Raw genomic sequence first — 15,559 nt, forward strand, 5'->3', positions numbered from 1 at the left:
ACCCGGCCCACCGCCCACCAAGACTGGCCCACTGGAGCAGCCGATGTTCTCCACCCGCAGGCGAGGAGAAGGGGTGGGTGGAGAGGGTGCTCAGAGCTGAAGTGGCCGGAGGAGGGCGGAGAGCTGTGCGTGGGAGCTAGCCCTGGGGCCAGGAGACTGGTGTGTAGGTGGTTTCCGCTCACTGAAATGTAGCCCCTGAGTACACAGACTTAAAGCTTTGATCTTGAGGAAGTCCTGGGAACATGTAACTATGGCTATAGGTGCTGTACTAGCAATAACAGGTCACTGTTTTGTTCAGACTCTTTGTGCTGGTAGCACAGGAAAAAGTAGCTCAGGGGGCTAAGATAAATACTGGCTGATAGGAGTGCTTGCTGGATGCCAGGCACCGCTGTGCGTGATGTCCATGCACTTTCTTTGTTCATCCTTCCAACAACCCAGAGAGGTCGTTGTTGGTATTCCCAAACTCGCATGGAGAAAGAAAAAGGAAAATACATGTGATTAATGAAAGCCTAGGCATAGCAAAAATCCACTTTTCCCTTATTTGTGGCTGGGGATAATGCACTTGCGCCAGCTTGAACGGGAGGAAATACAAGCTTCTGATTCTTCCTGGATGACTTTATGGAGTTCTGTGAGTAACCTTGACCTGAGCTTGCACTTGAAGGAGTGGCATTGTGGACTGGTTTAATCTGGAGGTGTGGTTTGGTTTGTACTGTATGTTTGTGTCCCCCACCAAAACTCTTATGTTGAAATCCTGCTCCCAGTGGGTCGGTATTGGGTGATGGGGCCTTTGGGAGGGGGCTGATTAGGTTATGAAGGTGGAGCCTTGCTCATGGGAGTACTGCTCTTAGAAGAAGAGACATACAGCTCACACCCCCTCCCCCCCATGAGGACACTGTGAGAGGGTGGCCATGCAGGTGGGCCTTCCCCAGACACCTTGATGCTGGGCTTCCCAGCCTCCAGAACTGAGAGAAATGTTGAATAACTTTGCCAGGCTGGTATCTGTTATGACAGCCCCATATAAGACCCACTGCAGGAGTGCTCACTGAGGAAAGGGGTTGCTTCCTAGAGGAGAATTTGGGTATGTTAGCAGGATGCAGAAACTCCCTTCAGACCTATCTGTGATACTAGCCATTTTTCCTTTCTGGCCTCAGTTCCACATGGAAAGGATCCTTGAGTTAGTTAGGAGCTCTCCATGGTGCTTGCAGTACTCAGGGCCTGACGTAAGCAGCTTGCTAGGGATCATGCTCCTCCCTCTCTAACCCCTCAGTCCTCAGCCTTTACAGACTAGCGCTCTTGAGTGATCAGGCTGCATTTTCCTGCGCTTACCACAAGCGGTAACCCTTCTTCCTTTTTTGGAGAGGGAGGCAGAGGGTGGGGGGCTTTTACATGATTCACCATCTAGATACCGCCCCATGTCCACCTCTTAATTTAAACCTTCATTTCTTGTTCCTTCATCCTAACCTGGCCACCTTTTTCCTGTGGCAGTGACAGTGTGTTCAAGTTCCAGCTCCATCACTTGCTATGTGAGGCACAACCTTTGAGCGGTGTCCCCATCTGTTAAATGGGAATAGCAGCACCAAGTGCTACTCTGGATTGTGGCAAGGATGGAGTGAGAATGTACAGCTCTTCCATGCTGGCATCCAGTGAATGAGCACTCGCATTTTACTGGTATCTTTATTATGATCTCTGCTTGTTGAAGGTGTAACGGACAATTTGCCACTGTTTAGTGAGAGCTCCAGAAACGCTTTAGAACCACAACTGAGTTCGTCACTGCCCCAGATGATTGCCAGTGGGCTGCTGCCAGACCGGACCAGTTAGGCCTCTTCAAAGGCCATGTCAACCACAGGAGAGGTCAGACTCTTCCAGAGGCCTCTCTCTGCCTAGCTCTGCCTTCCTTGGCAGGCTCTTTTCTACTGCAGTTCCATGAGCCTTCAGACTGTATCCTTGGCAGAACTCACCACTGTGGGCCCTTCCCTACGGGGGCTTCCCCCTTGCAGCCCCCACTTTTTGTGTCTCCCCTCTTTTTTTATTCTGTTCATTCTCATTCTGCTGTTTAAGTCTCAGACCAGAACTCACTGAACTCAAGGGGAAGTAGGTCTGAGCTTTCATGCACTTCTGCTCTGGACATCCTCCACTCTGTCCCCTCACAACCTGCATTTTGTGGTTTATTTTCACACCTGACCTGTCTCCCAAACCATGCCATGAGATCTTTGAAGGTGTCACTTTTTTTTTTTTTTAAACTCACCTTGGTATTTCCAGGCCTTAATGGTTACCTAACTCATAATAGGCATCCAATCTTGATTAAAGGGATGAGTTCCATTTTGTCCCTCAGATGTGGGTAAATCCTGCATTGAAAGTGTTGGGAGAACCTGAGCAAAAAGGGCAGAGATTAGCAGAGCTAGGCCCTGCACACCTCCCTTCCACCTTCTACTTCCACTAGTAACATTTTGGTTACTTTGGCCTCTCCTGACTACTTCTGGAAGGTCCCCCATGTGGTAAGCCAAGTTGGCTAGGCTGCTTCTAAACTCTTCCTGGTGGTTTATCTTTGTTCACGCTTTGAAGTTTTCCTTCATGGAGACCGATCTCTTGGGCATAAACTCAAAATCATACATGTACACAGTATTTTCCCTCTATAATTTTGCATACCATCATTCTCCTTCTACAAAACCAATGAGCCAGATGTCGGTCAGTGAGCCTGGTACTTCCAGGCTACATCCAGCAGCAGTGCCTTTGAGGTGAACAAGTGATGCTTTTATTTTATTTATTTATTTTTAAAAGATTTACTTATGCTTACAGAACTGGGGTATAGGCCAGAGGTGTGGTAGGTGAGAGGATTCATCAGAGACAGCAGGGAGCAAAGCAGGCAGATGTACTGAAATACACTGCTGAGGGGAGCAGCTCAGGAGAGGTCTGCTGCACCATGTGGGTCACCTCCCTGGCTGGGGATCGAACTTGTGCTATAGTGGCTTTGGAGAGTATCATAATTCAGTGCTTTAACCCGTTGTGCCACCAGGGAGAGCCCAATATTTTTATTTATTTATTATTTTATTTGTGGAGGGTGAGAGGATTCACCAGAGACAGAGCGGGGAGCAGAACAGGCAGATCGACGAAGTACACTGCTGAGGGGAGCAGCGGGCGGGTCAGGAGAGGTCTGCTGCGCCATGTGGATCTCCTCCGGGCAGGCGGGGATCAAATTCATGCGGAAATGGCTTAAGCTTCTTAGTGCAGTGCTTTAACTCGCTGTGCCACCAGGGAGGGCCCCCAACATTTTTATTTTTTAAGAGAAAATCCTACAAAATCTCTAAAAACAGACAATGTGCTAAATCGAGAAGGCAGCATGGCTGGCTGGCCTGCGCCCAGCTGTGTAGAGTCAGGCAAACGTGACTGAGTCAGATGTTCAGGCCACGAACACATGGGTGCTGACTATATGCTAGGCCTGCGCCAGCACCTGGCACTGCTGGGGATTCAGACTGACCAAGAAACCTTATCGTGTGGAATTGAAAAGGGCCAGTGGGGAAAGAGAAATACTTGTGCAAGGGATAAAGACTGACCCAGAGGGTTTATTTGATGTGTGTGTGTGTGTGTGTGTGTGTGTGTGTGTGTATAAAGGCTGTTAATTAGGGGTATTAGGGGTTCAGTAGGATAAACTGCTAAACTCAGGGTCTTAAACTGATAAAAGTCCAAGGGTCAGGAGCAGACCAAGGAAAGCCCGTGTTAATTTGGTTAACATAATGCATGCTTGAGGAACAAAGTAAAATCTGCTTTTTTACCTTTAATATTTACACATTAGATGGAGGTCTCTGTAATTATCTTTGGGCCAGAAGCTTCTTATGAGGGACCCAGTTGCTTTCTGCATTACTCTGCATGGCATCACATGACTGCTAAGTTTCCAGAGCTGCTAAGAGCAGTAAACTCACAAAATATACTTAGAGAGTGTGGAGTCAGGGCCCTCAAAACACCAACTGTATCTTGTTGCTGTCTTTAAATCCCCTAATTCCTCTTTTCTCTGTTCTTATATTTCCAAGTCTGTGTTTTGGGGTGAAATGCTCTCTGCAAGATCTAAACCCAATTTATATTTTATGTTTGCTCTTGTTCCTCTTTCTCCCTACATGATAACGGAAACTTTAGGGATGTGAGGTTGGGGATGTTGACAAGGAGCATCTCTGCCTGGGTGTTTCTTCCGACTCTGCAAGCGACCCCTAAGTGCTGGTGAGTGGAGGCTCCGTGATGCTCTTGCCGTCTCACCGCTCTCCTGTGTCAGCTTTCTTTCTGTTTCTGCTTATCTTGAAGAACAGCAGGGCTTGACCATAAATTGTATAATTAGATGAAAACAATGGGACAAAACTCAGCTTAAAGGGAATTTTTTTTTTTGTAAGTCGACAAGTCGTGTTTCAGAGTGCAGGCTCAGAAAAGCATTTGGTTTTCTGGAGGTGCCCTTTCAACTGCCCAGAATAAGAACTGCCCTAGGAAAATGAACAAGGTGCCCAGCTCATGGTTAAAGTTAGAAGCAGGGGGCACTCAGCTTTGTTGCAGTTATGAACCTAAATTCTAGTTATGTCATGATCCAGCAGAACACAAACAGACTCTGCCAAACTGCATTTTTCTATACCTTTGTATAAAGGTGTAGACATTCCTTACATGTGTCCAAAGTTCCACACTCAAGGAGCATTTGAGCCTTGCTTCTGGTCTCCTTGTAAGATGACCTTGCAGTAAACTCTTCTCCAAAGCCAGTAGCCTAGTTACTGGCTTTCTGTGCGCATTGGCCAGTGCGCCCTTATAGAGTCTGACAGGGTCCAGGGTAAAATGTCCCCACCCCTCTGGGTTCTTCTTGGGCTGCACAAGCAAATGGTTCACATCAGACAGATCAGTAGGAGAAAAGACCAAATTTAACAACATATGTGGAGAATTTACAAGGCAGTAGATTCTAAAGTGTAAGGTGTTGCCAAAAGGAGCCCACACAAGAGGTCTTAGAGAAGAGAGGTTTCTGGGGCCAGTTGCCGGAAGGGCCGTCAAGGGAGTGCAGAGAGAGAATTTGTAGCAGAGGGTATTAGAGGGAGGGAGGGTTGTAGCTCACAACAGTCAAGGTGGAATGTACAGATGAGGAAATCAAGGCCCAGGCAATCCTCAGTCTGCATCAACAGGAATGTGGGCAGAGCCCTGTGTTCTTGCCATCTGCCTCCTCCTGGATGCTATCAGCAGGCCAAGGTCAGGGAGCCCTCCTGGCCCCCCTCGCTGCCTGGGCTGGCCTAACATGAAGGATTCTAAAGAATTGATGAATGGAACAAGCTGGGGTTTATATCCTGAACTAAGAGGCCTGGGCATTGGGGGTAAGGGAGCGGGTGGTCACACGACAGGGCGGGAATGACTTTATACAGTCTCCCCTCCGTGGGCCAGGCACCTTGGTTCCTTGCTTCTAAAGACTTGCCCTGCCTTAAGAAACATTTCTTTGATGAACTGGTTATTTTATCAGATGCTCCTAAGTATAAATAATCTACATTCTTTAAGGTTATGACAGTTTCTCCCTAGGCCCACAGGACCTCAATTAACAAAAGTATGTGAACCTTTGTTCACATACCAAGCTAATATGGATTGGGAAAAACCTACTTCAGACATCTTGGGAAAAGCCTGTCTGACCATTTTTTGGGAGACCAACACTATACCCAAAAGATCCTGCTGAACCCAGGAAAGTCAAATTAAAAACTTCCTAATTGGAAGTTCTTCAGAAAGCAAAAAGTGGCCAGCAGAGGGACAGGAGCGGTGGAGGGCGCTGGAGAGGTGGAGGCCTCTGGACTTCTGAGGAAGCAGGCAAACTTGGCCACGTGAGGAGGCCCCTTTCCTTCAGGGAGGAGGGCGTGAGTAGGACGGCACACGCACGAGCCAGGCTGCTGTCCTCACTTGGCCAAGAGGAGAGGTCACACTGCAGGGCCGGAGGCGGCAGGATTTAACCTTCAGGTGATCAGACCTGGGGCCAACGCCCCGATCACCATCTCTCGGAGCAGTTGTAGGGTTTCTGAGGCGACATTTTAGCAGTGGCTTGAATAAGATAAAGCACGAGGACGTGCACCTCCTGGGGGAGAGTGGCCCACACAGGGGGAACGTGAGGTGCAAAGGCCAGGTCCTAGCAGTGAGCCAGGGTTCCTGGAGCCCCAGGGACATGAGGCTCGGGAGTAGACGAGCCTCAGAGAGCCTTTCGGGGCTGTGGCAAAGTCACAGATTCACAGAGAAATTCCCAAGACACATGTTACTATGAAGCATACACAAGGGTAGTTGCAAATGTGGAAGGTAAAATGTTTAAATTTAATTCCGTCAATATGTGGCAGTTCACGAGTGGCCCCTGTGAACTCTGCCCCCCCAGTACTGTCTCCTTCCTGGATGTGTACCCAGCTGTGGATGTTTTCCAGCTGATAGACTGCAGAGGAGCAGGGGTTTTGCAGGTGTAATTAAGGCTCTAAATGAGTTGACTGAGTTCATTGTAAGGGAGATTTTCCTGGGTTAGCTTGGTTTCATTAGGTAAAAGCTTTTAAAGGGGACTTGCTCCTTTCTGAGGCTAGAAACTCCTGCTAACCTTGCAGAAGGAGACAGCCATTTTGTAAACAGCCCCTGGGAGAGTCACGTGGCTGGGGACTGTGGGCAGCTTCTAGGACCTGAGCTCTGAGGCTGACTGCCGAGCCCTCAGTCACCATGGCAAGGACGCGCGTCCTGCCAACAGCTTGAACAGGCCCGGCAGTGGCATCTTTCCCATTCGCACCTCCAGGTGGGACCACAGCCCAGCCACACCTGGACTGCAGCCTCATGAGACCCCGCGCCCAGCTAAGCCGCGCCTGGACTCCTGACCGACCCCACAAACTGTGAGATGATAAGTGTGTGTTGCTGTCAGCCACTAATATGTGCTAATTTGTCCTTTGGTCTAGAAAATTAGTAGGGTAGGAGGTCACAGCACCTGGAGGTGGTGTTTCCCCCATCATCGGGCTGCTGTGTACTTGCAAAGGCAGAAACCAGTAAACACCGAGGATGAAGGAACAAAACCCCTGGCCCCAGAAAAACCAGAAACTCCACTTGGGTCCTCATGAGTACTGGGGGGTGTCCTTGCTGGTGCCCAGAGCGGGCTTGACGGTGCGTCCCCAGATGATACATTACCCAAATGTCCTAAAAAGAAGACGTGACCACAGGGTTCATCCTTCATTTCCTGGTGATGAATTTCTAGCTAGCCTTGCTAATTTTAATACAATACTAATAAGGCAACTATAAATTTTTAATTCACGCTAACAAATCAAGTCACTATTTCATGACAGGATAAGCTTAATCAAGCATAAAACCCCCAAGGTGGGTTATGTAACAGCACCGGCAAGACTTTCAAAAATACATCTTTTTAGCAGGTGATGGGAAGTTGCAAAGAACTATGAGAAGGGGTGTGGAGTTTTCAAATTTGATCTGTGCAACAAATCATATTTATATAAAAAGCAGCTTTAATCCCATTCCTTGGTTTGATTGCCTTGGGAAGAGCAATCCCTAGCAAGGGTGTCTCCTCCTAGCTGGTTAGAATGGGGCTCTTTTTCTTCAGGGCCTTCAACCCAGGAAAAATAACAAAATTCATACAACTCACCCTTGAAAGGTGGATTTTCAAATCACGGGAAATGATGCTAGTTAAATCCATAACGTGTTGAGTATTAAGAACACAAAATTGGCTTTGTGATCATGTTTACACTTTGTTGTTTAAGGTGTTTGCAGCATCCAGAAGAAGCAGCCATCCTGTGTTAACCATAGGGTCAATTGTTTAAGAGAAAAGAGGCCTGGAAATCAGGGCCTACGCTCTGGGGTACCGTGTGCTCAGCCAGGAGCTGTATGAGCATCCTCCTTACTGTGCTTCTGTCCCGCCAGGAGGAGGACATGTTCGCCAGCAATAGAAATGCCAATGATCTAGGGCCCCAGGGAAATGTGCCAGAGCAAAGGCACCAGTGGCAGAAAGTGTGACAGGGGAGCCCCCAGGAAAAGGGGAGGTTCCAGGCTCACTGCCCCACCCAAAAGGAGGGTAGAGCTGAGCAGGGAGGAGAAGAACCTGGAGGAGACTGGGGAGGAAGGAAGCAGGATGGAGAGCCAGGTGACCTGAGGAAGCCACGTGGAGCAGGGAGACGTGTGAGGAAGCGGCTCTTGTTTCTTGGTCCTGGACTGGTTGAAACAGATGTGAGTGAGAGACGTGTGGCGAGGTTCACTATGGCAGCGTTTATCTTGATTTTTTTCTTTTCCTCCCAGACTTGTCTGGCCATTTCTGACCCTGTTCTATGGGTCCCCACCTGAAGGTGCTTTAGGCTTGTGGCAGGCTTTCAGGCCTTGCTTTAGGCCAGTCCCTTTTGGGTGGACTTTTACCCATGAGGGGATGGGTAACTTTGAGTGTTTGATTTAGAAACTATATTCTTTGTCTTTTCTGTATTGCACGCTAGTTGTATTAAAGTTCCTTTCTTACATGCTTTGTCTTGATGCAGCAGGTAGCAGAACCAATTTGGAGCAGGCAGTTTTGGGGTCTAGGGGTGTCCCTCTCCCTGCTTGTACAGAAGGACCAGCCTACAGGTCCTTGCAGGGGCATGCGGTCTGAATGGTTTACCAGCCTGGCCGGACTTCACCCTTGAGGGGGCAGCGCCATCACGGGGGCCCTGCCGTGGCAGGGACAACTGTTCAACAAGGTTGTGCACTAGGTCCTGAGGGATGGTTTCCTGATGTTGCGGGGTTGCTTGTGGGGTGTGTGGAGAGACTGGGGGCTGGGAGATAGTAGGGCGGCTTGTGGGTGTCAGAGGCCAGGGCCAGCCAGCTTAAGGTAGAACAGAAGGCTGTTCTACCTTTTTCTTAACGAGAAAAACCGCACGCTGACACCTCTGGGAAGAGAGACTACTGTTCCCATGTGTAGGAATACAGCAAGGGGGTGTGTTCCCCAAAAGGGGCATCTTCAGAACTGGAGATGATGGGGTGTTGTATGATGGATGGGTGGCCCAAAGACCAAAAACTACTCCATGCCCTTTGGTTTTGCAGTATGGTGTCAGCTTCAGGTGACAGCTCAGATTTAAAAATGGAGCCCTCAGGCAGGGCAGCTTGCCGCATGCTGTCGGCATGGAGCGTGCTGTTGGCAGCTGTGACTGCACCTTTCACACCTGGTAGGGTTTTTGACTCCGCAGCCTGGTGGGAGCACCTAGAGTCAAGGGACTCAGCAGGGGTCCTGTTGGGCTCCTCCTGCCCACCTCCCTTTTTGGAGTTCAGACACCAGCTTTATGCACAGCCCCTTCTTCCTTCTCCGGGCACAGGTGTCGAAGTACATTATCCTCCTTTGGTCCATGTTGGAACTGAGGAAGAAACTTGACCTAGGAAAGTAAAGGAAGTGACCCACAAGACACCGGAAGGGATGAAGAGCTCATCTGAGGGAGGGCTTGGCTCCTGGGATTTTGGAGGCTACAACCTTGCCCCATCTGTCCCAGCTGACACTGTCTGGAAACTCAGGACAAGCCTCTGTCTGGGCCTCTGTCTTTGGTGCTTGTCACATTTCATCTCTCTGGGTTGGCTCTATAGCACCTGCCTCTCCTCAGTCATGGGTTTTTGTCAAGGATCCCCTGGGCAGTGGTGTTCAAAGAGCTACTGCCCCAAATGGCCCAGCCTCCAGAGGCAGGATCTGGTCATTGGTGCCAGGAGCTGCTCCCTGGTGGTAGGTCTCTAGGCTCAGAACCTGAGAATCTTTGCGGCTAGGTGGGATTGTGAGGCTGCATTCTGTTAGCCGCCAGTTCCTCCCCCACAGCCCGTCCTCCACCCTCCTTCATGTCTACCACTCCCAGGCTTGTGCTGGATCATAAGCGGGCCGTTCCCAGCTGTCCTCAGGCCCTCTCCCACCACCCAGGGGCATCTCTCTGAAGTTAACCGGCCATGTCCATAGTTCAAGAAGCAGGTAGGAGCCACAAATGAAGGGGGTGGATGGTGAGGGGTGGGAGGACTGGCCAGAGGAGAGGAAGGGAGGGCTCAAGATGATGGGGAAAGGACTGGAAAAGGAGTGGGTCCTCTTACAACCAGACAGTCCCTCCCTGAAGACCCTTGTGCACTGCTGTCCTCCAGCACAGGTTTACAAGAACAAACCCATGACACTACCCCCCAAAACTTGGTTTCTTTTGCTCTTCTCTGGGGCTTGCAGGAGAACTGAGTTCTGGTTGTTGCTGGCAAAATAGTGACAGAGGAGACCAAAACCCAGAGAGAGCTGCAGCCATCCCCTAAAAGTCGCACCCTGCGGGGATCCATAGGAGTTCTTACTGACCTCAGGAAGCGAACTCTCCAGCTCAACTTGGGAGTGGTTATTTGCTTCCCACACAGAAGGTGCCTGGATGCCAAAATTTAGTGCTCTGATAAGTAACAAGTTCAAGTGCACCTTGGTCTTTCCACAATACATTAAGAATAGGGACAGATTTCCAAGGGAAGGGCTTCTGTAAATCTGAGTACTGACACCTGAAAGAAAGTAGAGAAGTCTTGCAGATAATCAGTATGTCGTGTCCCCTGAACAATACTCTGTCATCACAACACGATAAGGGAGATCCTGGCAAATGTTTGTCATCATCATGAGCATCTTGCCTACCTATTCTCTGTGCACTGTTGACCTTTTAAAACCTGGGATGGCTTAGAATGAGCCAGACCTATTTCTAGCCTGAAGAGGGACACACTCCACAGTCTGTGTGGGCTGGAGGTAGAAGGACCCAGATTTGACTCCTCATGATCCAAGTGACCCTGAGTTCTGTTAAACAGCCACTGAGCACCCACTGTGTTCCAGGCACTGGGGCCAGACTCCATCTTGGCCCACTCGAGTTTAGTGGACCTGATACGGTGGCAAGATGGGCTCTTTCTTGATCCAGAAATTGGGGATGGTCACACATGAGTGCAAGGCCTTAGGTTAGAGGTGATGGTTGGACATGGAAGCAGGAATCACCACAGTGCCTGACACGTAATAGGAGCAGGACAGAGGTCAAGGTTTTGCCCTTAAAGGTCCCTGTAGAAACAGTTCTGTCATTCTGGAAGGTGACGTGATCCTGATGCCTGCAGAAGAGACACTGTTCTCACTGCGAAAGGATCTCTGAAGTCTGGGTGTGAAAAAGTCTGGCCTGCAGAGTCCTGGGGCTCCTTTAGGTCACACAGAGGCTTTGTAGAATGGCCCCACGGGAAGCCCTTCATGGCCCACCCCCTTAACAAGCCAGCACTGCTGAGGTCTCTTGGACTCTGCCTCCAGTCAAGAAGTCTTCGGATAGCACCCCGTTCTGTTGTTTCTCCGACTCTGGCAGGGAATATAGGCACTAAGTTAATTTGGGACATTGTTGCCCGAAGTGAGGCGACTTCCACGGCCTAGCTGTCGTTAGCCTAGAGCCACCGGCACATCCTAAGACAGCACGGGGTTGGGGCTCAGCTGCCAGCAACCTGCCGTCCAGCTTTGTTCCTCTTATGAAAACTGCCAGAAAATGTTGACCGAGAGAGAGAGACGTGTTCCTTGTTTCATTCTAAGTGAGGCCTGCGGGGCCGAGGGTGTAGTATGGGTTGAAATGTTTATATACCTTTCTTGTAATAAGACTTATCATGTGAGTTGGCATGAAGTGGTCTGCACCATGTAGAAGTCTGTGTGCTTAATTTATAAGATATTTAGAAATAGTTGCCTCATAGAATTGTAAGGCTTACCACGGGCTTACCAGAAAACTGAAAACTTAGTGTTTATCTAAGATAAACATTTAGCAAATATTCAGCAAATATTTGGCTTCGGCTTTCACAGAGGCAGGCAATTGTAACCGGGAAGAGCCTTGGATTTTGAATTGTATTTGCTTCCTTTATTTATTTGCCAAAATCCCAGTCATGTGAGATAGAAACTTAAATGTTTGAGATGCTCTCGAGGGAGGTTAGCAGCACTTTGCAAAGTGCCAGAAAGGTAGGATCCTGGTCTGGGTTCCCTGCTGCTATGTCCGAGGAGCGTCCTGTGATTGTCGGGTCTGCCTGGCCCCCTTTGCCCCCAGGCTCTGGCCCACCCGCTTCCAGAGAAAAGAGTACACACAGCAGTGAAAACCACACTTGTGTACTGATGGGAATGGCTGTAATAAAAACATCATTTTACTGTCCACATGCTGTAGGAGTTGGTTAAGAGCAGGTTTGTAGGGTTCTGAAAAATACATGCAGAGGAAGGGAGGTGGCAGCTGCTTCTTCGGAAACGTGTTTCTGTTAGATTTGACCGAAGGCGGCTGGCTTTCTATGCACTTGCTGGAGGCAGTGGGCCTCGGGGTCAGGGTCCACCATGCTGGTTCTGGGGTCCCCTTCCCTGGCTGACAGACCTTGGGAAGGTTATAGGGCCTCTTGGTGCCTCGGCTTCCACATCGCACAATTGGGGATGCCCGTGCTGACTTCATGGGGCGGCCCCAAGGATGAACTGAGATGTAAAGCCTTCCAGTGCTCTGAGGAGTACCTGCTGTGGCTCTGACTGTTCCTGGCCTCGCTTCAAAGTCAGCGTGACTAACCTCAGCTCTTGGTGAAGTCACCACGACTCTAGCCTACTCTTCTTGGCGAACTTCCTATCTTTTATCTTCTCTCAAACCCCAACGTGCCCCTTATACCTGGTTTCAGCTGCTGATCTTGCTTCCTGTCCATACAGAAAACTGAAAGTAACCGGAAGACTCCAGATCATATGCCCCGCCCCTCCCGGGTGCTCTGTCTTGTTTCTGGGGGTGACTCACCTGGAACCCCAGCAGGGACTGCCCCCACTGGGTGCTGGGCGGGCCCCATCACCTTTTGATGTTAGTTTCCCTCCCCTTAACACACAGACACACATACAAGATGGCCCTTCTGGCCTCCTGCTCGCTAACTCCCCACCTCCCTCCAGGTTCTGGGGGCTCCTCCGCTCTGAGCTCAAGTAAGATCACAGATACCTGGTGCCTTGCCAGTCTCAAACCCTGTTCCCTTCACCCCATCATCCGTGCACAGCCTCCCTCTTTCAGAGCACTTACCACTTTCTTAAACTGCCCCATCCATTATCACGGGCTCCAGAAGGTGGGAGAGCACCAGGCTTGCGGCATCCTGCCCAGAGCAGCCATCCTGCCCAGAGCATGCGCTTCATTAAGTGCTTGGGTGATGGCTGTTAGCCACTGAGACAGCCTCGGACCTTTTATCACAGGCTAATGCTTCACAGTCGTGTTCACACACCTGCCTCCTCACTTCATACCCAAATCAGCCTCCAGCTGGCTTCTCCTGCTCCATAACCGAGTGCTGACACTGCCCTGTGCCAACCAGCAACCTGAGCCTCCCAAGTCTACCTTACCCAGGCGGTCCCCTCTTACTGGGCTCCTGCCCTCTCCCACGCCTCACCTTTCCTCGCCGCCTCTTCCTCCTTCACCTCTGGCCTCCAGCCTACCCTCCCCAATTCTGCCAAAGTCATTTTTCTAACACGTAAATCTGATTCACCTACTCCAGTTTAAACGGTCCATTTCTCCAATAACCCCTTCCTGGGTGCCACCCTGCTCCAGCCATCTGGTCCTTGACTAGCAGCCAGCCTCACCCTTGCCACCGGAGACCCTCCCAGGGTCAGACCACACCAAGCGACATAGAGTCTGGGCGTGCAGTGGGCTGCTGGGTGGGCTCCGGAAGCACAGCTCACTGTGCCCAGAATGGTGCTCCCCTGGCCCTCAGGCAGACTAACCACCAGCCTCCCAGGGACCTTCTGTGCTGGCACTATCTTGGAGAGCCTGAGGCTCATCTACATTTCCATCCTCTCTTGCACAAATCTCACTTCACTGCCCTGGCAAGTTTCGTGGCTGGCTTCCTACCAGGCCTGGCCCTGTCATCTTTATTTCCCCATGTCTGTGGCAGAACCTGGGACAGCAGGTCACAGGGGTCTGGCAGCTTGAATGAAGGGTGGGACCTGCTTTGTGTTTGTAGACGGTGTTTGGTGTTTGACCCAGAGACGTTGGACACCCCTAAGAACACTCACCATCATGAATATGGATTTCCCAACTAGGGGGCAAGGCTGGGGGGCTTGGGGGTGGGGGAGAGTGCAGAAGACAAATCAATTACTAAGAAGAGAAAGGAGCCAGAGGCTTTGGATTTTGTGGCGCTTGATAAGCAAAGAGGCCTAAGAGCAAGAGAAAATTAACCATGAAATTGAAAGGACATCTGCCAACTTCCTTTTGGTTTAGGAGGAAAGGGATTGGCTGGTCTTCGCAGTTCACAAGTTGCAGAAAGGTGGGGCTCAACTGACTAGGTGTTGGGCAGCTGTGCCCACTTCTCACTGGTACAGGAGGCTCGCCCCTTTGCCTTGACAGGGCGCTCACCCTAAGGTTCCTGCTTTCACAACTGCCTCCAGGAGCGCAGTGTAGGCCTTAAAGGCTCAGACATCTGTTGGCCTGGAGTCGTTGTTCTCTTAGGAAAAGTTAAAAATAAGGCAGGTCTGAGCTGAGCTGTAGGCCTGGAGCTGCAAGGGACGAGAAAAGAGGATGGGAAAGAGCAAATGTTGCACAAGTTCTTGAAAAGGGGGGCCCTCCCTGGTGGCACACCGGGTTCAGGCGCAGCACTGCAAGCCAGCTGCAGTAGCTTCAGCTTGAGTTCGATCCCCAGCCCCCACATGGCTGACCCACATGGAGCAGCAGACCCCTCCTGACCTGCCTGCTGCTCCCCTCAGCAGTGCCCTTCATCAACCTGCCTGCTCTGCTCTCCACTCTGTCTCTGGTGAATCCTCTCACTGTACCTCTGGGCTGTACCCCAGTTCTGTATGCATTTAAAAAAAAAAAAAGTTGCTGCCAATGACAGAGGCCTTAGGCTTGCAGGCCTTTAAATTTTTTTCATTACAAGCCCATCAAGCGGTTGTGTGAGACAGTGGAGATGTCCCAGTGAGGTCGAGTAGTTGTGTGGTCAGATTTAGGTCGGACACCCTACCTGAGTTTGTCTTCAGGCTGCACACTGGGGACAGCAAGCACTTCCTTGTGCTTGCTTGTAAAGGCTAGCAGAGGATAACAGTAGGACCGTGTCACACAGTAGGTGTGCCCAGTATTTAGGATTTGGCCCCCAAACTGGAGTTACTTGGGATCAGTGGTCAAATTACCTAATTTGTTAAAAATAGGACCAAGGGGTGAACACCAGCTGAGCGCAAGTAAGCGCGGTGCAGATGCCGCCAGACTTTTCCCTGCAGGAATTTGCGCTAGTACTGAACCGGGTCGCACCCAGATCGGGAAGGCGGCGCACCCTCTGCCCAGAAGCTGTTGCCCACCGGGGGCGACTTGGAGCTTGCCCCGACGGGCCCCTCCTCTAGGCTGCGCCCGCCCTCCGCCGCCGCGGGTGGACTAGGGTCGGCCGACCCCCGGCCGCCCCGGCTCCGCCCTCGGAGTGGGTGTGGCCCGCCCCGGCGCCGGAGGGGCGGGGACTGCGGGCCACAAAGGTCACGACCCCAGTGTGGCGTCCCCCGGCGACCGGGTGTCTGAGTGTGAGGGTCCTCGCGGGGGGAGTCGGGCTGCGGAGGCAGGACGCGAGCCTCGCCCACGCGGGCCCGGCGGCGAGGCCCCTTTAAGACGCGGCCGCCCCTCCC

The 15,559-nt window shown here is 51.0% G+C and overlaps 1 protein-coding gene across 1 annotated transcript in view; it reads left to right on the plus strand.

The window, feature by feature from the left end:
• Window positions 1-603: 603 nt before the first annotated feature.
• BRI3 (brain protein I3) overlaps window positions 604-15,559 on the plus strand; it is a 24,010-nt gene continuing 9,054 nt past the window's right edge. Inside the window, exon 1 of the mRNA XM_012731904.1 lies at window positions 604-628. Within this exon, the coding sequence (XP_012587358.1) occupies window positions 619-628 (10 nt within the window). The 5' untranslated portion in view covers window positions 604-618. The remainder of the gene's footprint in view (window positions 629-15,559) is intronic.

The sequence above is a fragment of the Condylura cristata genome, unplaced genomic scaffold (genome assembly GCF_000260355.1).
Source record: "Condylura cristata isolate star-nosed mole 26May11 unplaced genomic scaffold, ConCri1.0 scaffold00032, whole genome shotgun sequence".
In the NCBI taxonomy this organism is placed as follows: domain Eukaryota; kingdom Metazoa; phylum Chordata; class Mammalia; order Eulipotyphla; family Talpidae; genus Condylura; species Condylura cristata.